We start from the raw sequence: 24,470 nt of genomic DNA, 5'->3' as shown, positions 1-24,470 counted from the left end.
CTTCTAGAAAGCAAAAAAATTTGAATTTGACAAGATTATTTTCAATACTTTTTTTAATAATATGAGGATTGAATGAATGGTTAAACAATTTACTCTGACTCAGGCTCTTGTCTTGGCTCTCAATGGTAATTTGGAGGAAACATCTACATCACTAGTAGCAAATATTAGTTTTAATGAGTATCTTCTAAACCGAAATATTAACAATACCATTGATTAAAACAAAACAACGATAAAGAAATTACAGGACTACAATATTCTACACGTAGTTTAACTTTTGTCATAAGCAATGATGTTGAAATCTTTCACCAATTTAAATGGAATAGAACAGGCATTTAATATTGTATTTCTTGTCTTGTAATTAGAAATGTTTTCTTGCCCCTCCATTCTGTATTGTTTTGTCACAAACATTCTATTTTTTAATGGAATTTTCAAATTAGTATTCTGTAACTAGAGTGATATTAGTTTTTTCTTAAAACACATCTGATAATTATCTGGAAGTTATGAAGACCTCACATATGAAATTTTAAATTTTTGTTGTGCATAAAAGTATTTTTAATCATAAAATGAAAATTAGTCTGTATGTTGCCTAATCAACATTTCGAAAGAAACAAGAAAATCTTTAACTAAAATATCTTAACACTTAATTTAAAAACCTGATATTCTGTGTATGAAACTTATGATAAAGTTACAGCTTTGTGCTGTAGTATCTTTCCAATTATTACATACACTTTATTTAGTAAATTAATATTAAATGTAATGCATTTTTAAAATTTGATTTGTTTCTTAATATGCAACATTAAAGGTTAAATAAAAACAAGATTCTTATATCTGCGGAACACTTTACAGAAGACTTGTTTCTTTGGTAGAAAGAAAATCAGAGTCGTTATAACTTAACATGATTTTGTTTGAAAGAAGGTCAGTATTGAGGATTTGTTCTAGGGTCTTAGTTATTCAGGATTTGTATTAATGATATGTGTAACTTCATGGGCAGCAACTTATTCAAAAACTGTTGATTATACTATCATTTCTTTAATGTATAAATATAAGGAAGTCTTAGGAAGTGAGCATTCTTTAGTAAAAATTTCTCAATGGGAAAATATTAAGTTGTCACATGGGTTATAAAATTTGGAGTTATTTCCCAACTGTATGAGAATTTTGGTGGTGTAGAAGAAGAAAAAAGTGGTACTAATATAGAGTGTGTGCTGCAAAGATATTAACAGTATAGTGTGCAGTTCACATTGATACTATCATTACCACCATTTTAATTATCCACTTTAATTTCTTTCTAGATGATTTATATTTATCCATGTCTTTGTTCAGCAAATAAATAAATTTTGTGTTCCAAAAAGAGTGCTTTAGTAAAATAACCTTCATTATCAAGAATTTTGAATTTTAAAGAATTATGTTGTTTTTAACTTATTCATGTTGTAAAGTTAATTTATGTTAACATAAATTTGAAAAAGAAATGTAGATGAATAATAATTTGATCAATATTTCTAAAACAAATCTAACATTTTTATACAATTCCTCCTGCTATAATATTCCTGTAGATTTTAAATTCTGTCATCTGCTCATTTCAACATGAATAAGTTAAAAACAACGTAATTCTTTAAAATTCTTGATAATGAAGGTTATTTTTCTAATGTGACATACATGTCAAAAGAGAACAGTGTGGCTTAGAAGGTCTATTTTCATGTTGTTGATTATGTTACTTATAAAGAAACTAATCGTACTAAACTGGCCTTTACTGAACTTAAGAGTAATATTTCACTACTTTGCAACACCGTTTAGGGTATGTTTCAAATATCATGTTTTCTTGTCTACAAACAAATAAAAAAAAAAGACACTAGAAGCCAAAATCAAAACCTTTTGGTAATGGAATTTTATTATTTAAATAGATTCATATAAAACAGTTGTAAAATATATTAAATTGTATACATTTTTCGATTACTTTGTATTGTATCATCTTTAAAACAAACAAGTTATCTTATATTAATTCAGGATGCAGCTTCATAACAGCTTAATGTCTAATATATTTTGATATGCAGATCTTACTTTTGATATAACAGTATTTGAATATGCATCAACAGTGATCAACTTTGAAGCAGAGTGTGTACATACATGTACATCAAGCAAAATTCCAAAGTAATTTCCCACATGAAACTTGAACTTTCTATAAACACTTGCACACAGTTGTTGCTGTAAATATTTCACTAAATAATATGCACTTACTGAGATTTAAGCAAGACATGCATTCACTGTGCAAATTTTCTTCAGTTATTTTCTTGTTGGTCCAATGCAATATATCTTCATTATCTTTACAATATACTTCCAGTGATTCAATCTAATTCCTTGTCACTTTCAGATGAAGACTTTGTCATTCTTTGTTTTCTACCATTTGGTTCTATACACATTTGCATGCAGTAACATTTGATGAAAGTTGCTGAGAGTCATTGCTCAGTTACCAATTATGTATAATTCAAACTTGTTATTTAACTCATTTCTTAACTATCTATATGATTAGTTTCTAATTGGGAAGAATAAAAATATTCTACTTGAATCTCTTTAAAGAGTTTTAGTGTTGAGTCAGTAGTATAATTATGTCCCACAATTGCAGGGGACATAAAAGGGGTGCCAAATCATAACTACAATTATAGAGAAACAAATGTAGAGGCCAATTACTTTTTATGTGGAGAGAGGGCATCTTTTGTAATTATGCCACTGTGTTGAGTAACAAAAATTCAAAGTTAAGACTGAATTAGATTTAGGTGCATATGTGAGAAATAATGCAGAAAAATGAGATTTGTTCTCATACGAAAAAGACAAATGGTATTGTTAAATATCTTGCATGAATGTTTTGTTTATAAAAGTAATTGGACAACTGAAACAAAAATAGAAAAAAAATACTTATTCTCACAATCTCTTGAGGTATTTCACTACCTTATTAAACAAAATATACTCACCAAATCTATTCTGGTGTATTGGATCTAGGGTATTCATCCATGATTTTCCTCTCATGATCAGATATTGCTTTTGAATAGTGAAAATAGCAAAAATCTAATATAAGTTCCAATTTTATGTATTCTCTAGATATACTATTTACAAAATAATCACAGATTTATTTCTTTTTCACCAAAGGTAAAACTAAAGTGTAATCTCTGACACACTACACCATCTGCTGTAGACTGCAATTTACTGGTTCAAGACTCATTAGCAGAGCTTGGGATAGCAAATCACAGAAAAACAGTGATTTGCCTTTTTATTACAGTGATGTGTTTAAAATACTTATAAAGGATTTCAAGTCCTTTTTAACTCACCATATAATAACTTAAGTTAAGTATGTCACTAACATTATGGTGCCCCATCTAATTTATTATTTGGTATTATAGTGAACTAACTTTATATAATTACATTAGATTTATTTTCACCAAAGATAAAACTGCAATAATTATAAACACACTACAAGTACAATTAGTTGTAAAAAGACAGAATTTAAGATGATTTTATTTCAAATTTTCTAAAATAAACTTGTTAATTTAACTACATTACTTTCAACTCTAAGAAACATGCTATGGTATCAACAAAATATTTGTAAAGATACTTAACTAAACTCTTAAAAACATTATGTAAAAAATGTTCAAATCAAATATTTACATTAAATTTTTCAGTTTAATTTTGTAGTCATGCACTCATCACTTAACTTTCACAAAAATAAAGTATGTATACAAATACACCTAGCACACATTTTTACTAAACATGTACTTTAGGAACATAATCTGCAGACAACATAAAAGCACTTGTCTTTCAAAGCAGAGTTTGCACGTTCATCCTTAATAAAAGCATTTTTCATGTAACAACTGACCTCCCTTTTAAAGTCTTATATAGTGATGATCTCCAATACTGCTAACAGCAACTCATGCCATAAGCTACTCATCTTGCTAGAAAAATAAAAATGTCTTAATTACAACTTAGCCTGTAATTCCAAGCTTTATGTTTGCATCATCTTTCTGTCTTTAAAATACAGCAGAAATAAATCAATGGCCACTATATATTGAACTTCAACAGGATAATTTTTTACTCAACTCTTATCAAGATCAAATAAATTAGGATATCTTAACCTACTCCCACAAAATAACTATTTCATCCACAGACTAATTTTAGTAGCCCTTCTATAAAATCATTTCCAAAAATTAAAGATCCCTTTTTAAATAAGGAGACCAAAACTGTAAACAGCATTACAATTTCTAACTAGTAGTTTATATAAAAATGATTACCTATTTTAACTTGTAATCAATACCTTTTATAGTACATGCTAAAATTCTATTAACTTTAGTAGCTTCAATCATTTATCCACCTCTATACCTACATAATTTTCTTCAGCCACACTATTCAATTCTCATCTACGTTAAATATGATTCAAATTGTTACAACTCAAATACATTACTTTGCACTGGCTTGATTAAAGGTTACTTGCCAAATATCTGGTGTCCTTCCCTCCAGCTAAAACAACAACATATTTAGCTCAAATTTAGCAGATACGAATTTAAAGTTCTCTATAACAGGAAAAGAACATCAGAATATAAGATGTTATGATAACTAAGAATAAAAAGATGTGTGGTTAATAATTTTATTATTTTCATACACTAAAATATTGTAACTCATGTAAATGAATGTTATACAGAGGACTATTAACTGCAAAAGCATGAATTATGGTTTTAGCACTACTTATGTCAGATAAACTGCCATAACAAGTGTGAAAATACCAAAATAACTTAAATTCTATATAAAAATTAAAGTACAAAATAAACTGTTAATAAAGTAAGGCTGTAAAATGTATGGAGTTATTCATCCAAAATTATCAAACACTAAAACATTCATTATAAAATTCATAAGTACCTTGGTTAGGCTATACGAAGCACCAATAACTCTTTAAAAAATGACTATGCAAATATTTATTATAAGTTTAATTATCATTCGTTTTCAACTAAAACAAATGTTTGAAATAAAAAATGAATAAACACAACTATGTTTAAATCAAAATAGACTAAACTGCACAAAAATTGCTTTTATAACTAGCATTAACGATGACGAAGTACCGACTAACCTTCGTCTAAACTGTACATTGCATGGTATTAATACTAGGTATTAATAAAATTAATAAAAAGGATAACAACAAATACAGACAACATTTTGTACAATATTTTGTTTATTATTCATTTAAATTTTATGATGCTGTAGTTTTAATTAAATTACTTTAGTTACTTACTTACAAATTATATAATTCTTTTCTTTTGCTTTAAATACTAAAAGTGGAATCTGTTGAATTCGTAAATTTTTATCTGTCCTCCCCTCATGTTATAAATAATGTTATTTAATTTAAGTGTTGTTATTCTCGTTATTAAGAAATTTCGTTTATCTCGCAACACACCAGTTACTAGCTTCTCAGTGTACTACAATAAAATTTTCCAAACGAAAAAAAAAAAAAGCATAATGCAGTTATAGTTATCTGTTTTTCAAAATTCTAATGGCTGTTATTTTGAATTAAACGTAAAACGCATAATTTGTAGATACTGTGTTAGTCTCGTTCAGAAGTAGTACTTTTGTTTAAACTTATGTAATGTACAAATTAGAAATATATGTTGGTTAAAAATCTAAAACCTAATGAAACTTACTGCTTATCAATCTTACTGCTTAACTTAGTTCCTTGTTCTAATTACGTCGTTGATGTTCGCCTTTCAGTTTAATTCATTAAACATTGAATTTAAATTAAAAGTATAACACTATACAAATGCTAAAATAGCTTGTTTTAATACTTCTTAGATTCACAAACCCTTACACTTTCTGTCTCCTTGTCTGATCAAAAACATGTAAATTATTTGGCATTAATAATAAATATTTTAAACATAAAACGAGCTTTGAAAAGAATAAGAAAATAAGTGGCAGAAAATAACTCCAACAAAACACTTCTATGTGTATATATATATATATATATAAACATAACATGAAAAAATATCAGTTTATACTATTCGTACCTTTTACATTATCTAAGGGGAAAATTCTCATATAACTTTACTAAAACGTTGTTACGGTGAGTTTATTTTTATTTGTTTGTTTGTTTGCTTTATATTCTAACAAGTGTAAAACTAAATAAATTGTGTTGTTGTTTTATTAATTTCGCGCAAAACTACTCGAGGGCTATCTGCGCTAGCCGTCCCTACTTTAGCAATGTAAGACTAGAGGGAAGGCAGCTAGTCATCACCACCCACTGCTAACTATTGGGCTACTCTTTTACCAACGAATAGTGGGATTGACTGTCACATTATAACGCCCCCACGGCTGAAAGGGTGAGCATGTTTGGTGCGAGCGAGATTCGAACCCACGACCCGAGTCGCACGCCTTAACCGACTTGGCCATGCCGGACCAATAAATTATGCACTTCAAAAACTGCTTAATAATATGATGTAATATTGACAGTACATCACGTATCCCTCCCTGTTCATTCTCTTTAACTAAATATTTTGATTCACTTTAAATTTCGAGTTTTCGGTTTCGAAAAAAAAATGTAAATACTTAATACAATCTCCCTTTGATACATATTGGTTTGAATTATGACGGTTTGTATTTTAGTATGACGCAAGCGACAAATGGAAAGCGACATTTTTTTCATAGTCTAGTAAGAATTCCAAAAGCTTCATAGGAACCTACCTTTCTCGAATAAAATATTTTTATTTGGTATATTCAGATAAGCTAGATATACTTCAAAACTATTTCACAGGTCCGCTAAACACGAATTTTGTTCAAGATTTGAACTTACCAAGTAATACTAAAACGCTTATTAACTGCGATTATACTAAATAAAACATACTTAACAAAAAGTCCTCCGCTGGTACAACAGTAAGTGTATGGACTTACAATGCTAAAAACAGGGATTTGATTCCCCTCGGTGGATTCAGCAGATAGCCCAATGCAGCTTTGCTATATGAAAAACACACACACTTAACAAAAAGTGAACTATCTTTATTAAGACGCTTAATATGAAAACGTCTATGCCTATTCATTGTAACCTTCCTGTATTTTGGCTCAATTTAATTTGTGTGACTTGCTTTGTTTGTAATTATTAACCGAGATTGTTTTTTGAATTTCACGCAAAGCTACTCGAGGGCTATCCGCACTTATTAACTGAGATATGAAATACTGTTGAATTTACGCTGTTCGACTGATATTCCCACGTGACAATTTATTTTCAAAATACATACTTCAGACATTATCTTCTAAGTATTACCCAAACAACCATTGAAAGACATTGCTAACTTAATTATTACACAAGATCATATTAAACAACGTCCTCCACGAGCGATAACACATTAATACTCCTAACTTGAAATTAACAAAGAAACAAAACCATTTAAAAGAAGGCTAATTTGACTGTTTTCTTGACTTTGTGTCATATGGAACTTGCACACATTCGTAATAAAGAATAAAGTGGCAATCCTTAATAATACTATCGAAAAAAAGAAACCCATGATACACTGACTACATATCCTATATCCACTCAGATATTATAATTCCAAGCGATCAAAATATCTTATACTATTCTTATCGATAAACTACAAATACAACTGTTTCTTCTCCGTCTGTGACATGATGTTTTACTATTCGGAAAAAATTACAAATTAAATCGAATTTCTCTCTAAACTAGTATGTTTTTGTTGTTATTTTTTATATATTCATGAATATTCACTTCCTTCCAAGTATTTTAAGGTCGAAATTGGAATAATTTCTCGAGTACTGATGAAAATTACTCAAAATAATAGCTCACAATTCAGTAATTACAGTTAACTTCATGATACAAAGTCCTAGCATCAGGTTCAAATTATTTATATCCATTCTCATGTAGCTTAATAATAGTGTTTCTTCATGCATTTTATACACTTATGTCATACAACATTCATAAATGCCTTTGTGTAATGTTCCAGTATGCCTAGTACGACAATCCTGCATCTATTTATACATATATATCAAAATACACATTTATCTCTATTACACATCATTTCCTACAATATCTTCTTATAAACAGATAACCTCCGACTTCCTATTTATTTCACTCCGTAGACACGTCAGGTTACTTTCTGAAGTCATGGTTAGTAGCTTGGCTAAATTACATGCTGTCATCTATAAGCTATCAAAGTCATGAAATTTTTCTTTTCAGGCTCTCACAAAATTGACAATTACAGATTGATTTCAACTGAACTAAAATTGTTGAGCTAAATTTCTCGTAAAACAAAAATAATTATTTTGCTTTGACTATAGCATAAGTCAATGTACATAAATAAAAAATACAACCATCCTACCACAGAAATGTGCACAGGCAACTAAGAGTTAGCAGATATTAAGTGTTATTTTTATTGGAATTCTAACTCTCCTACCAAATCAGTTTAGCAATTTTCACAAAACATTAGAAATTTTATCTTGGAGAAAAAAATCACTCAATAGCTTGGAAAGCAAGGGTTGCAAAGCCATTTCAACTGTGTTTTGAAATATCATATTCAGTTGTGTGAACTTTCTATTCGTTAGGCGGTATCTCCATTAGCACGAGTCATCTTAAACTGTTTTAATAGAACAGCTGTCATCTAACATCTTATATATGTTTTATTATTTTAACATTCTGCTAAAAATCATAAAGTAAGAATTGGAAAACTATTTTGGTTTTGTTTATTTTGTGATAAGCAAACCATCCTATCTTTGTGTTATTGAAATGTCACACAATGTACTTTAAAATATCACCTGATAGCTCAGAAAGCAAGGGTCAACACACTTTTTAACTATGTTTTCGATCTAGCTATCATTTCAGTTGTACGAAAAGGTAATAAACCATGTATTATATCTAGTGGCACTAGCAATTCTCACTTTTTGGTAATCATGTGGAACCCATACACATGATTGGAAACAACACTTGATAATTTGGAAAACAAGGATCATCTCTTCCTTTCACCTGATGATTTTATCTGATTTATGATTCAGTACCGGTCTTATAGCTTGGACTCGTCATCTTTGACATTTCTATGGGCCATCACAGCATTATTTTACATATGGATCTGACATTTCTGCATTTGAGCCATCGTGACCAATTATATAAGTATACTCATCTCTTACCTCCGCATCTTCAAAGTTATAATGGAACAAGACAGAGTTTCTGATGTAATCTTACTTGAATACCTCTTCTTCTGAAGCTTCATGATCAAGTTAGTTCACGAGAAGTTTGTTAGCTTTAGATGCAGTTGACTGACATGTACAATGTGTTTATGTGTAATTAGACTGCTGTTTTTATGTTTTAAAGAATCAACTCGTCAAATTACAAGAGGCTCGTTCCAGAGAAAGCCAAGAGGTTTCTATGCTACTAGTATATACCAAAAGACCAAAACCATGACCAGTCTCCACTTTTATGCATCCAGTCTCAAAACTGACTTATGCATTCCACAGCATATCTATTCCATGAATATAAATGCCAGAGCAGTAATAATCAATAACTACCTTCGTTCCACGAGAAACCATTCTCTTACACGTAGACAGTGCATGACCTTTTCATTTATGCATATCGTTTCTCTATTTGCCAGAACGAATATGTTGATAGGCTTGAAATGTGGTTTTGATTAGAATATCAGATGTACTGTGAGATTTCTCAGTTTTCTGATCACTCCTGTGCTTACCAGGAGTTCCAGTTTTAATTCTGGTGTACTATCAGGCATATATCAAAATCTACCCAGCCTCGAAACACTTTTCTTGAATTCTTCCAAGTCAGTTGCCATATCTGAGTTGGGATCCTCTAGTTTTCTAAAGCTACAATTGTAGCATTCACCACTTGTCATTTGTTCCGGAAAATCTGCTGTTTCCTCAATCAAAACAGATTGCTAGCTTTGTCTTGCTGATCGATAAAGTACGTGACCTAACTCCTTACCAGCAAAGCATAAGTTTTGCCCACTCAGGACCGCTTCTAGATGAGTTACCAGTGGATGTTGTAGAAAGTGTACCATATGAGAAATGAGATAGTCCTGCCCATTTAGTATAAACCAGTATTGGCGCATTGCATCTCTGGAATGTCCAGATAGTTTGTTGAATCATGACTGTTTTTGATCCATATATGATATGGAGAATTGTCTGCTTGGCTTTAAATTACTGAAGTCACTACAACAGGTTTCTTCCGCTCCAGCAAGTGATTCAAATTTACCAAATTGATTCTCAGCAAGATAAAAACTATATCTCGCTCCTAAGTGATATTTCATCATTTCATTTAGAAATTTGTACACACAACTATTAACGAGAACATCTTCCTGATCTGCTGATTCAATCCCAGAGTAAACTTTATAATGTAAACAGCACAGATCATTCACGCAAGCTGTTAAGCTTTTCATGGCTTTTCTTTTAAACCTTGAAACTGGCCCAATGGAATGCATGTTTTCTATCAGGTCGAACTTCAGGCACAACATTATTATTTCTGTATTTCATTCTTGAAGCTGTTCAATTGATTAATAGTCCAGGATTGAAATGTTTAGGCTCAAAATTAGGTATTAAACTGTCTTTTCATGAGTTTAGCCGTTTTCAAACAAATATCACTCTGAACTGTTTAAAAACTAGTCCAACTTTCTCTTTACCAAGTATCTAACTGTCAGATGAGCACTTTCTTTAACGTAATTTATAGAAGCCCATAAGTGTGACTAAACAGTCTCCCTACCAGCCTCGCAATCAGCATGTAACTACAAGATTCTTGAAATTATTGGTTCTGTGTGGCAGGAGTGTTCATAAGCTCTACTGATCTTCTTGGCAGGGAGCTTGTGAATTAGTGATGCATAGCAACAAAGTACATTTATCCGAAACAAGTTAAAGTATATACAGAACCCTTTCTATAATAGAGATTACAGTTGTATCTTAAACACTATACCGTTCTCTTCTTCTTGTCAAAAGTCCACTTCGATCAGTTCAATTGCTTTAGAATTCAGTTGACAAGTTGTTATTCTTTTCTATTTTTATGCAGTAGTATCCTTGTATAATTCACTTATGCTGTCGCATGAGTTACTGCAGTTGTATCCTGAACTTCCAGTAATCGTCTGCATTTTGTTAAAGTCCACACAGGCTAGTTCAATTAATTTAGATTACTCTTTGACGAGACAATTTATTCTCCTTATCTCTTTCAAACTGCTAATTTCACTCTAACATATCAAGTGTTAGGCTTTTCATTTCTACTGTAATTAACTTTACGTTTTCCAATTTCTTCCAGCCGAACTTCTATTTCACATGGCTTTACTTTTACTCTACTTCCATCGAGTGGTCACAGCCATTCATATATATGTCACTTAAGCCTTCTAGAAATCTTCATAAATTCGATATCAATAGATTACAAATACAACGTTCAATAGCCTCGACATAAATGAATTACAAACACTAAATAAATGAAGTGGTAATAGTACACTAAACATATTTGACAATGATATTGGTTTTCCAATATTCTAGTATTTTTCATATGAGATTTAGTACTTTATTGTTCAGACTGTAATAAAAATATCTAATGACTATATTCATAAATTCATAGACACCAAATAACAGATTTCTTATAATCTCATTTGCTGATATAACATTTGCAATGAATTCGTCATTTTTGTTTAAAATCATTACCTTAAACAGTCTTTTTTTGAACAATATATATATTGTTGTTGAGCCACATACTGTTAATCTATAAAAATAACGAATAATAGATTCTCCTAAAAATGCATAAATTGGTGCTTTTATTTTAATTGGTAAATTATCTTTTATCCTCCATACTTTTGCTGTAATTAATTTTTAATTTATTTAAAATAATATTCATATGTTCAGATATTTCTGTATTGTGAATGAATTAGTTTTGTTTCATGAGTATTCACATAGACTTTACTTATATACAGCCAGCCAATACTTTATTTATTGTATTTATCTTTCATGATTTATTTGTCAGCTTTCACATCAACACATATTGTAGTTGAAGCTTATCATACGCATATTTATATGTTTACCTCTTTAAACCTATGTTTACAATATCATTAACAATTAAATAAAAATATCAGTTAACCTAAAACAGAACCTTGTGTTCGGAACCTTGTAATTTTTAGTCATTGGATCGCTAATTATTTTCCCAATTCTTTTCACGTACCTCTGCTACTCAAAAAAGATATGAATCGTTGTTAGTATTAGAATAGTAACATTTGTGACAATGATAATAACAATATCCTTAGAACTGATATATTATGTTTTGATCACTACAGAACCCGCCTACTATATAGTTAAAATCTGTTATTTTTTTACATTATTCAGGGCATATTGACAATAATCCCTCCTGATTTCTGTGTGAAATGTAATTACTGGCTGTGATTATTGGATATAGTGTGTCATGGTTTAAAATCAGAGTGAAGGACCTTAGAGGGATGAATTTACTCTGTATACACCATACATACAGAAGCAACGTTAATATATCTACATGAATCAATATCCCATGTCGAAAGAAATTGGTCTCTAAAATTGGAGGCGGTACCGCTGGGATATATCAGTGTCAAAATGATTATACCTGAGAATGGACAAAAAACAAATATTAGATGTCAGTTCGTTAAATATTATGTCACATGTGACATATAATATTGTTTTCCTACCCTCAGAATCATGGAACATGCAGTAACAAACTTCTTGTGCTGCTCTCTTCAGTTAGGTCTTAATCCCTTCCATCAAAATCAACAAACACTCAAAAACTGACCACATATATTCCTGTGTGATCCTGATTGATCTCAATCCTTACCCTTAGAATCATGAACCATATAATAACTAACCTTATGTATTTCTGGTATCTGGTATGTATCAATACTTATCGTTAAGAGTGGACCATGAAGTAGTTAAATTTGTACTTTTCTATCTCCTGATAGGTCTCAATCCTTGCCATTAAAAGAATGCTCTGTGAAACAGTTAACCTTGTTACACAGATAATCTCTCCACATTGATGAATCTCTGGAGAACATTGTTTTTCTGCCTAGAATATTGAAACGTGACGTGCAATGATAGAATATTTCAAAACAAGAAAGTTTTCGTATCTTTGCTTTGTTCATGTTGCAACACTTAACACATTTATAAAACCTATTACAATTTGTACAGACTGTAGATCGGCCGACTTGACAATTTTTAGAGTATCATAAATGACTCGTAATCTGAGGGTCGCGGGTTCGAATCTCGCTCGCACCAAACATGCTCGCCCTTTCAGCCGTGGGGGCGTTATAAAGTGCGGTCAATCCCACAATTCGTTGATAAAAGAGTAGCCCAAGAGTTGGCGGTGGGTGCTGATGACTAGCTGCCTTCCCTCTGGTCTTACACTGCTAAATTAGGGACGGCTAGCACAGATAGCCCTCGAGTAGCTTTGAAAGCGAAATTCAAAACAAACAAGTATCATAAATTACAATAAGTCATGCAATTATATTAATGTTATTACACATTAATTCAGTCCTCTGTCATAATCCGTATAGTAATAACTTACCCCACAATAACAAAACTCTTCATAGGTGTGGGGCTCGGCATGTCTAGATGTTTGGGGCGCTTGACTCATAATATGAGAGTCAAGGGTTCAAATCCCCGTTACACCAAACATGCTCGTTATTTCAACTGTGGAGAGTTATAACTTATGGCCATTCCTACTATTCGTTGATAAAAAAAGTAGCCCAACAGTTGGCAGTGGGTAGTGACAACTAGCTGCCTTCCCTCTAGTCTAATACTGCTAAATTAGAGAATGGTCGCACCAGTGATCGAGACGTCGTACAAGCTGTAATTTGTAATAAAATAATTATTATTATGAGTATTATTTGTTTGTTTTTTTAATTTCGCGCAAAGCTACACGAGAGCTAATTTAGTTGTGTAAATCTAGAGGGAAGGCAGCTAGTCGTCACCACTCACCGCCAACTCTTGGGCTACTCTTTTACCAACGAATAGTGGGATTGACCGTCACATTATAACGCCCCCACGGCTGAAATGGCGAGCATGTTTGGTGCGACGGGAATTCGAACCCGCGACCCTCAGATTATAAGTCGAACACCTTAACCCACCTGGCCATGCCGGGCCTTATTATTCAAAAGTAAATCGTGTGTTTTATTTTATTGCTAAACACAAAGTTACACAATGGGAAATCTGTATTGTGCCCACCGCAGGTATAAAAACTCGGGGTTTAGCGCTATAAGTCTTCAAGCATAACATTGAGCAATTGAAGGATTTTTCTGTATACTTTAAATATATTACCTATAAGTATATAAGAAAATTATAGAGGAGATATTATTTATCAATATGTAATTAATATATAATACAATAGACGTACACTTGAAGTGATTAGACTGATAATTTAAATTTTTTTAAAAGATTGATGTAACTTGACTACAGCAGAATATTATAGTACTTTATTGCATGGTCTTTTAATTTGGTGAAAGCTCTTGTTAAATGTTTTGACGAATTATCTTTGGAAAGGTTATTTTAAAGAAAATTGTATTTCACTTAGGCTCTACTGCTCAAGAAGTTGCATGAAGAATAGATATTTGTTTAATGTTTTCGTTATATTTTATTTTCTATTTAAACTCTTCAGTAAGCTGTTACATTTGACTAAAATGCTTTGTTTTGCTAAGTTTCTATGAACAGGTTCCTAAATAATTAAATAACTATTAAGGTATGTTTTTTTCCATATTAGTCCTAGAAAACTGCTTGCTGGTCAGATGTGTCTGTAAACTAAATTTTTTGTGATTTGTATCTTAAGACGGCTGGTATGGGTATTAAAATTCAGATTAACCTGAAGACAACCTAATAAAATCGAAACCTTGCTCTTTACTTTATTTTAATAAGTTTTAATACTCATACCATCCAACTTGAGATACATTTTTACTTCAGATGAATTTCTCATCATCGCAAATTACTTTTTGTCGTTTTTATCAGATGTATAAGGTGCCTGTAATTTAAAACTCGCAAATATTATTTACAAGTGGTAAGAACAACGTTTTAACTTCCTATGTGCACACTTACATAATTCTTAGCAATCTCTGGATTTTCAGGGTGCACACCATCATCTAATACAGCCAGATGTATGCCACTTCCGGTGTAGCCTGCTTTCCATACCGGAAGTATGTTCATGTCGTTTTCAGTTGGATATCCAATTTGCCCTCTATTGTGCTACAAAAAGACGAAATGATGTGTTGAAATACGTCAAATTTCTAAAGCTTCAAATTAATGTGAACATTTTCAAACGAAATTAAGTTATTATTATAGATACAAGTTACCCTGTTAAAAACTTAATAACGTCTGTAAAACAGTGTTAAGTTTACGTTCATGAAACGCTAAAATCTGGAATTCGATTCCCGTCACAAGAAACAGCGGACAGTTTTATTTTAAAATAACCTCCCTTTAAAAGAAAGGAAAGACTTTTAAGTTGTTGAAACATTTTCAATTAAGTATATCAATTATAAAATTTCAATCTTATAGAATAATTAGTTTGAAACAAGAAAAAATAGTAATGTTCGTTTAGTTTTATTTGTAAAATAATTAAACAGTATACACTGAAATAAAGATTAATTTTATTTAAATAATATTCGTTTATGGATACTTTCATGTTCGCATTTTAATATTTTGATAGTTTTACATATTTCAGATACACATAAGGCCGTATCAAAAGTAAAAACAAAACTTGCAACTTCTACACATACACCATGCATATATTTTAAAAAACAACAACGAGTGAAACATACCAAGTACCATTGATCATGGTAAAACGGATCATTAAAGTTCATGTCATCTTCATCTAGAACAGCAGTTTTCTGTTCACTCATTCTATAATAAAATGAACTGTCCACAATCTCAACCTGCGGGAGTTCCACTGCTTTATCATAAATTATTTCAGGAAGGTTTTGATCCAACTGTCGTTTTTCTCGAATCAAAAGCTGTTGTTGTTCTATCCATTCAATCTGTAAAAATGTAATAATTAAAAAAAAATGTTTGAACCTAGTCTGAGTTTATAGTTTGTAAAATATCTCTCATATTCTTATGTGTGCTTTTGAAATAACGTTTGTTCAAATAAACTAAAAAATCGCTTCTATTACACTATGTAAAAAATTTTACTTTTTCTTGTTCCTGAACAGAAAGTGTTATTTCCCAATTGCTTATGCCTAAAGTAAACGGAAGACCTACTTTTACAATCGCAAATCTCGAAAAACTACTCACTTCTAAACATTTTTGTTCATTTTTATATAACTTTAGTATAAACACATGTAAATCTTGTTTCGTATGTTGTTTTATTCAGATCTTATGTAAATGAAAATGTGCAAATTTGCCCGCTTTTACAAATAAAATAGGTTAATTTCTAAACTTCATTATCTATGTCAGAAAAGCAAAGTTTGAAGGGAATAATGGCCATTTTCTGTACTTTTACAACATAAGCAATTGAGAAATAACACATACTATCCAGGAACAAAATTTGTGTTACGTAGTGTTATTATCGGCGTTTTATTATTATTACAACATTCTGCCAAACGATTTGACCATCAGAACTTTCTTTTGGATTCACGGAGAGTTCCAGTTAGCTTTTCTTTTAATTATGTTTTTAAGGTGAATGTACTGTACGGTTATAGCAGCATTGAAATAAAAAATATGTAACTCTATGACATCGCAGTACCAGCGATAAATATCGGTGATGCGTAACATGTAAGGCGTGCGACTCGTAATCCGAGGGTCGCGGGTTCGCGCCCGCGTCGCGCTAAACATGTTCGCCCTCCCAGCCGTGGGGGTGTATAATGTGACGGTCAATCCCACTATTCGGTTGGCGGTGGGTGGTGATGACTAGCTGCCTTCCCTCTAGTCTTACACTGCTAAACTAGGGACGGCTAGCGCAGATAGCCCTCGAGTAGCTTTGTGCGAAATTTCCAAACAAACAAACAAACGTAACTTGTAATGTCATTTGGCATGGGTTCAAGTTATGCTTCATTTTGAGCGACGGTAGATCAAAATTAACAAACTTACGAAACTAATCAGCTGTTTGAAACAGCTTCAGGACCTAACGATGATTCTCTGTTAGAGAAAGAATCACCTTTGCTGTGATTTATTGTGCAAATAATGTAATCAATTTAAGTTTTTGTTGTTTGTCAGACTTGAATGCAAATAAACTTAACTATAAAACCGTGTTGTTTTTTGTAAAAATAAACAAAATAAAATATTTGTTTACTACTAAGCACAAAACTACACAATAGAGTATTTGTGCTCTGCTAACCACAGGTATTTAAACCCCATTTTAGTAAACTTGCAGTCTTACTTCTGAGCCACTTGGGGGCGCGTAATAAAAGAATAAAATAATTGTAACTATCAACATACTTCTTCACTTTTGCTTATTAGATGTGTTGCCAACATTTCTGTGAAATTTAAATGAAACACAATAAATTCAGTGTGATTAATAATTCTCTGAATTTGAACCAACTAAAAATACTTGTATGAATGAATCTTCAAAAATATCCATTTAAAATATAAAGAAAAATCAATTGTAATGAAATAAATTCAAGTAATGATAATTTAAAATAGTCGTGAATAACCACTGTTGTTACTTCACTGTTTTTGTTTTCAAGACTGTTTAAAAACAAACACCAAAAGGTCTGCCTTATCTGAATGTCAACAAACTTTAGAAAACGTCCACGGTCTGCTTTAAGACACGTTTAGGCTTATTTTTCTTTGTACCTTTAAAAACAATGAGAAAGTCATTTCTTAAAACTATATGCTTTCACTTCATCGAGACAGAATCTCGTAAAGAATCACTAAGTCGATAAAAATTTGAAAACAAATTGTGTTACACAGTTTCTAGAAGAGTATGCTAAATTTAAAATACAGGTTTTTACTAATTTTCGACAAGTACTTTTCAGTCACGATAAAATAATAAAAATAACATTTAACGACTCATCACAATAAGTATAATTATTACATAATGACTAACCTCAAGAACTGACTTTCTTTAGAATTCTATTCTATATTAATTAACTTAACTAATTTACTTCTTTGTTAGCACAGACAAACTTTGCATGCTGTCTTACAATAACCCGGGAGGTGTCCCTATCTAGATGGCGTGAACCCTACAAAGAGGATAACGATGGGAAGGGGACTAAACTTCGCCAGAAAAGTTACCCAGGCATAATGAGAGTGTAGGGTTAAGTTTCCTGTGTCGTTCAGTTCAGATATGATATCGTATTTTATATCCTTGGCTTTCTTTGAGATCCAGAAGATGCCATTTTTAAAGTTGATTCCACACTCCCGCTAACAAACTAGTGTGATCAAACTCAGGTATAACGTGTGCACCTTCTAACGATTCTGTTTTCGGTTAAGGACCCTATACCTTCAGGTAACTATATAATGGGGATAATGGAGGAGTTTGACCTATGCATTGGACTTCTATAAATCACGAGAGAGTTTCAAACCCCGCAATGAAGCACTGGTACTTTATGCCAATTGTCGCTAATTCTTGCTATAAAATAAAACTTCATACAGAACTGTTAAAACAGTGAAATGAAGATATGAGAAAAAATCCAAGTTTTTACCCTACTGTCGTGAGTCCATTTTTTCAGATGTCTAGTGGCAGCCCGCTTACATCTCCGACAGACCGAATTATGCTTGAAGAGAAAGTAGTCATCAAAAATCTGGAGATGAAAGGAAAGTACTATCAACTGTACATTCAGTTTGGAAAACGTAACTTTCAATCCTTCTTTAAAAAAACTACAAGTTTGACCGTTTTAATTCATGCAGTTCCTTAAAGTAACAAATACAAAATACACAGCGATCTTTTCGTGCTATAGTAAATTGAGCAATCTAAGTTATTTATTAATCAGGATTTTCAATTAATTAAGTTAGTAAAATTATCAAAATTAAAATCAGTATAATTCATTCAGAAATAAATTTCACATTAGATAATTAAGCATATCAAAAATAGGTTAAATTGATTCATAATGAGTAACCTGCCGGGTACCTTCTTTGTTGAAGATAACGTTTCGATAAAACTTCGTGATCCTTCATTCTAAAAATTTACCAAACCATGTGTTTTCAAGAAATATATCCTCCAAAAGTTTGTTATTTTTAACTTTATTTCACCAACTGGTACACCTCTAACCATTTATCATAAAGACATGTCATAAAGTTAATTTATTAAATAGTTATTCAAAAAAATTATATATATTACCCTTCTAACAAGTTCCAGTTCACAATTCTGAGCAATTTTCTTTGCTACTGTTTCTCCTCCACTTAACTTCATTGCAAATGTGTTTGTAAACATTGGTGTTTCATACCTTCTTGCCCGTTCGTGTCTCCTGAGGTACCTACGATGTCTTCCTTTTTTATGCGGGAATTTCAGAAAAGAAGGTGTCCGTTTTGAAAACTTCAGATTAAATGGTTTTTTATTTTCTTGAAAAGCATAAGTCGATTCGAAGAAAAGTAGCCTTTGTGAAGAATTATTTTCATTAGAAATGTATTTATTACTGTTATTATTGAGAGAGGTAATATTCTTCGTACGATAAGAAATTTCTTCCTCTTGGGGGTTAGTTGGAGAAAGTTGATTTTCAACATAATTTTCTTCAATCAGAATTTTTTTCTTCAGGCTCTCATTGTTCTGCTTGAGTTTAGAAGTAATGTAGCTGTTTGCTTGTTTTGGAAGAGATGAAATAGATGTGTTATTAATGTAGCTGTTTGCTTGTTTTGGAAGAGATGAAATAGATGTGTTATTAATGTAGCTGTTTGCTTGTTTTGGAAGAGATGAAATAGATGTGTTATTAATGTAGCTGTTTGCTTGTTTTGGAAGAGATGAAATAGATGTGTTATTGTCATAATCTTCATTCCATTTATTCTGTTTGAAAAACAATTCTGTTGATTCCACAAAAAGAATTGTGAAACAAAATATAGAAAAATTCAAGATAATCCATTTTTTTATGACTTTCATTTCATACTGCCGCCGTAACCTATAGAATGAAATATAAAATTAGTGTTTCTGACAATTCCTAAATTTTGGCTATTGAAAATTAGGAACGTTAAATAAACAGTATAGCGTAGATTGTGTTTCTCTAAAGTCATAATTCAAAAACTATAAGCTTTTGATTGTTACTATTAGAGGAAAATTAGACTAAATAATTATTTTGATCCTTAAAACATACAATAAACATGACTGCCTAGTCAGAGCTTGTTGTGTGAGAACTTTTTATTATTATTTTATGTTCTGTTTATGAGAGTAACTCATCAGTAAAGTTCAGGATAAAAAGTATTTTCTCTTAACGTTTTTGTTTTGCAGCTAAGCACAAAGCTACACAATGGGCTATCTGTACTTTACCAAGCACTGGTATCGAAACCTGGTTTCTAGCGTTGGAAGTTCAAAAACATACTGCTGCGCTACTTGTGGATTACTTGAAAGAACACCATAGCTCAAGGTATCGATTTTTTGTCGTAAATTTTTGTTTGTTTGTTTTTTAGAGAAAGGGCACATTGGATTATCTGTTGTGTCCATCATAATGAATCTAACCCTGGATTTTAGTGCTATAATCCTTCAGACTTTCCACTGTACATCCCTAAAATTTTAGTGACAAACACTGAGTAAACTTTGGTTATCCACAAAGTATTTTTCCCATAAGTTGAAATCTTGTATACAATAATTTATGTCATGCTTCGTTTAAAATGAAATACAAATTAAATACACGCACTTCACCCATGATTCGAAACGAAGGTATTAACTAAAAATACTCCAAAATAGTCCAACCAGTTGAACTACATGCAGCTGAGTGAGTGTTGTCCTCATACTTAAACATCTTAGTTAGAAAGAAATCAGAATGTCTGCGTTTTCGTTTACAAGTTTCTATAAGATTTTCAGACGTATTAATATTTTGTCTTGATTTAATCAACTAATAAATCGAAACAGCTATATAAAAATCTATATAGCATTTATTTTATTACGTAAACGATACGTTGACATTTACTCCTATCATTTTTCATGTATTTAGATAAGAATAAGAAAAATAAGTTTATTATCACTAACTGTATATCTCCAGGTATGTATAATTGTAAATATCAGTCAGTTTGTACTGAAAACAAAATATATATATATATATAATTTTTAATGCATTTAAGACATTTGATTATTTGTTTCAACATAATAATCGACACATTAATGAGATATTTACTGATTTTTAAAAAGATATAAAATGTTATATATTACTTTACGAATAATAGCATGTTTTCTCTTGGTTTTTATTCTATAATTTTATATAAGTGGCTGTGATTTGGTTTTGACCATAACTAAACGTAAAACTACTCAACGACTTTTTTAAGAGTGTTTTATTTTTAGTTCATATTAATGACATGACTAATGTTACGTTCCCCAGTTGGTCAGACGTAAGTTTACAGACTTATCAACGCTAAAATCTGGTTTGGCCAAATTATTTGCTAATCTTGCTTTATTAATAATGCCACCTGTCAGTGACATAGCGGTATGACTGCAGACTAACAATACTAGAAGCCCATTTGGATACTCGTGGTGAGCAAAGCACAGATAGCCCATTGTGTATCTCTGGGCTTAACTACAAACAAACAAACTTGATAATATTTAACACATACAGAAACACAGAACTTTCATGTTTGAAATCCCCTCGAAAAGCTGTTGGTCAACATCTTACCCTTGTTAACTGAGTTTGGTTCTTTTAATATACTTCTTTAAATCTGAGATCCCATTCTCTGTGAGATTTTAATAAATATATTTGTTTTTTATTCTGAAGCTTTCTAACTGTATATTTTTAAAGTTACTGATAATTACACTTTTTGCTCTTCTTTCAACCTTTCTATGTGTTTCATACTTATGCCATTATTTTGTGTAAAACAAGCTCAACTTGGTTCATTTTTCTACGCATACTTTTCATAAAGCATAATAATAATAACTGATTCGGTTCTTGGGGAAAGTTCTTTTACAAAGAAAGCCATTTGAAGTTTGAAGAATAAATTGTTGTGAAACAAAACAAGTCGCTTTACTTACCTTCTGGTTATTCCCTTGTTTTGAAGTTCTAGGATTAGCCATAAGGTTATGTCGTTTAGTGGACTCAATACTTTTAACTGGAAGGAAGAGAAAGCTCTTCCTTCCTAAAGACTAGGTGGCGCAAAACATTTTCCGGTGCGAAACGTTTGTTCATATTTTCATCAAATGGTTTCAATAAAGCTAATAAAAGTATACGCGTCTCATCAGTTTCAGCTATGATTTTCTGAATTACTGATAGTGGTAGCAACATATAACAAAAGCGTTTTAAGATATACTTTCACTAATAAGAACAGACACACATATTGAAGTAACAATCAGCGAGGGTATTTGTGTTTTTTCTTATATTAAACCTAAAAACGGGTTACTGCTGTGTCCACCAAGATGAATCGAACCCTTGATTTTAGTGTTATAAATCCGAAGACTTACTGCTGTCCCACAGGGAAACCAGTAAGTGAGAGCTTACAGTTTTTAATAAGAGCGATATATTTAACCCAATCCAAAGAATATAGAACAGTAAATAGTTTAGGTGTCTCGACTTATTTAAACGCGATTACGAGTCGTCGGTCTTTTATAGCTAAAATGTCACACCAAAAATGTTAAAAAATATCTCCAATATTACACTTATTCCCACTAATTACTATTGGTTCTCTTATATCTTATATGGAAATAGATGACTTCATCCAACTGTTTTAGTTAGCTTTTTTTACTCAGTGTTTTAACAGGCAAAAACATATAATTACTCAATATGATTCAATACATGGACCTTACCGATAGTGACCAATTTAAAAAAAAAGTTGACGATTTGAAGGTTAAAATCAACTTTCAAGAAACATTTTTTTGTCGTTTGACAACTGAGGCCTTAGTTATCTGTTGTAAGTTCAAAGAAAATAAGGCATAAGTATATCAGTTTTTATCTATGTAACGTATTATGTACGGAACAATAATATCTGTCAACAGGTGACTTAATGCAAATAACCTGTTTCACACAAAATCGTCTTTTCCTGTAGTACACGAAAAGCTTTTGAATTAAAACGTACGAAATATAATCTTAACAAGCCCATTACCTGTTCTCATTATAGCATACGACGTGGTTTATTCAGGATTAAAATAAGTTTCGTAAATTCTCTTTTTGGAAATAATTACATATTTTCAGTAAATTATTTTATAATTGTTGTAAGCTTTGTTTTCAATGCTTTAATTTAGATATTTATTAGAAGGCGCATGATATTATAATATGGAAGTTTGGTGTATGTGCCACTAGTATTGTAGTTTCTGTTGAAAAATCTGGTCTCTATACTGAATTGGATTGAGATTTTACCTATAAGTTGTAAAATGGACGTCTTGTTTATTTCTTGCCATACATCAGTTCGTAAGATGTAATGTAAAGATTTCAAGATGTAGCCTGTGTCGAATATAAAAATATCTGGTATTGCACTGAGTTGCTATAGGAAACTAAGAGCTGGTCCAATTTTGTTTCGGCAATTTAACATTTTTCTCCCTCGTAAGTAAATGAAATTAATTTTCAACTGCCAACATATCGTATACTTTGGTATAGTACCTCTATCGTATAATAACAATAATATTACTCAACTGAAGTGAGGTTGATATTTGAAACAAATATAACTTTGGTGTGTAAGTTCAGAGTTTCCGTTTAGTTTTATTATGGTAGTTGTCAGTCAGTTGATTTCATGTATTTTAAATTTTTATTCAGCTTTTGAAGGGGGCAATACGAACTGTTTAGAAAACGGATTGTAAATATTCGGAGAAACAAGTGATGTAATGTCCAACAAAAGCCTTCAAGGTGACCTCTGAGCATTTTGAAAAATAATGTTTCAATCTCAGAAATAATACTTTGATCAACAAACATGCATTTCTATAGTATCTATAAAAATGTATATTATATTAGTTACTTAGTAGAATGCTGTTCTGATTATTCAACTATATATTTAGAGTGTTTGAAATTGGGTTAAGTGTTTATTCTAAGAAATATTCTGCTGATGTTCAACTGTTAAGTTTTGGATTAATTATTGTATAAAGTTTTGTAGATAAAATTTGCTAAAACTAAGTCTCCTGGTGGAACAACGGTAAGTTTACAGACTGACAGCGCCAAAATCTGGGATTCGATTACTCACAGTGGACTCAGCAAATAAACTTGTGGCTTTCTCGAAAAACACAATAAAATTACTTTACTGTAACAAAACTAAATGAGTAAATGAAATTAACTGTTATCACTCATAGACTTATAATACTGTCAAGAAACTAATCAATAGAAAATTGCTGGTGTATTTGAAAATAAATATTCATAGTGACATATTCTATATTTGTTTAAATCATGACATTTCTGTGAAATAGATGAGAACATATTTGAAATTTTCTCAGCACATATGATATCACCACTATTTTTAAG

General features: G+C 31.2%; 2 protein-coding genes across 35 annotated transcripts in view; both read right to left on the bottom strand.

Annotated features, from left to right (window-relative positions):
- Nucleotides 1–5,951, bottom strand: part of LOC143258659 (uncharacterized) — a 113,400-nt gene extending 107,449 nt beyond the window's left edge. For 22 of the 34 annotated variants that reach the window (XR_013032449.1, XM_076517973.1, XM_076517977.1 and 19 more), the window contains exons 1-3: nucleotides 4,897–5,260; nucleotides 3,863–3,938; nucleotides 2,964–3,030 (exon numbers count right to left, since the gene is read on the bottom strand). The gene's annotated coding sequence lies outside the window, so the exon portion shown is untranslated. The other 12 variants (XM_076517967.1, XM_076517966.1, XM_076517970.1 and 9 more) reach the window with 12 other exon arrangements.
- Nucleotides 1–22,273, bottom strand: part of LOC143223884 (uncharacterized) — a 48,679-nt gene extending 26,406 nt beyond the window's left edge. The window contains exons 1-5 of the mRNA XM_076452359.1: nucleotides 22,064–22,273; nucleotides 19,238–20,009; nucleotides 18,603–18,701; nucleotides 15,780–15,995; nucleotides 15,061–15,207 (exon numbers count right to left, since the gene is read on the bottom strand). Of these exons, the coding sequence (XP_076308474.1) occupies nucleotides 15,061–15,207; nucleotides 15,780–15,995; nucleotides 18,603–18,701; nucleotides 19,238–19,990 (1,215 nt within the window). The 5' untranslated portion in view covers nucleotides 19,991–20,009; nucleotides 22,064–22,273. The remainder of the gene's footprint in view (nucleotides 1–15,060; nucleotides 15,208–15,779; nucleotides 15,996–18,602; nucleotides 18,702–19,237; nucleotides 20,010–22,063) is intronic.
- Nucleotides 22,274–24,470: the final 2,197 nt, after the last annotated feature.

The sequence above is a fragment of the Tachypleus tridentatus genome, chromosome 8, assembly GCF_004210375.1.
Source record: "Tachypleus tridentatus isolate NWPU-2018 chromosome 8, ASM421037v1, whole genome shotgun sequence".
NCBI classification, from domain to species: domain Eukaryota; kingdom Metazoa; phylum Arthropoda; class Merostomata; order Xiphosura; family Limulidae; genus Tachypleus; species Tachypleus tridentatus.
This window is presented reverse-complemented; position numbering and strand designations above follow the sequence as displayed.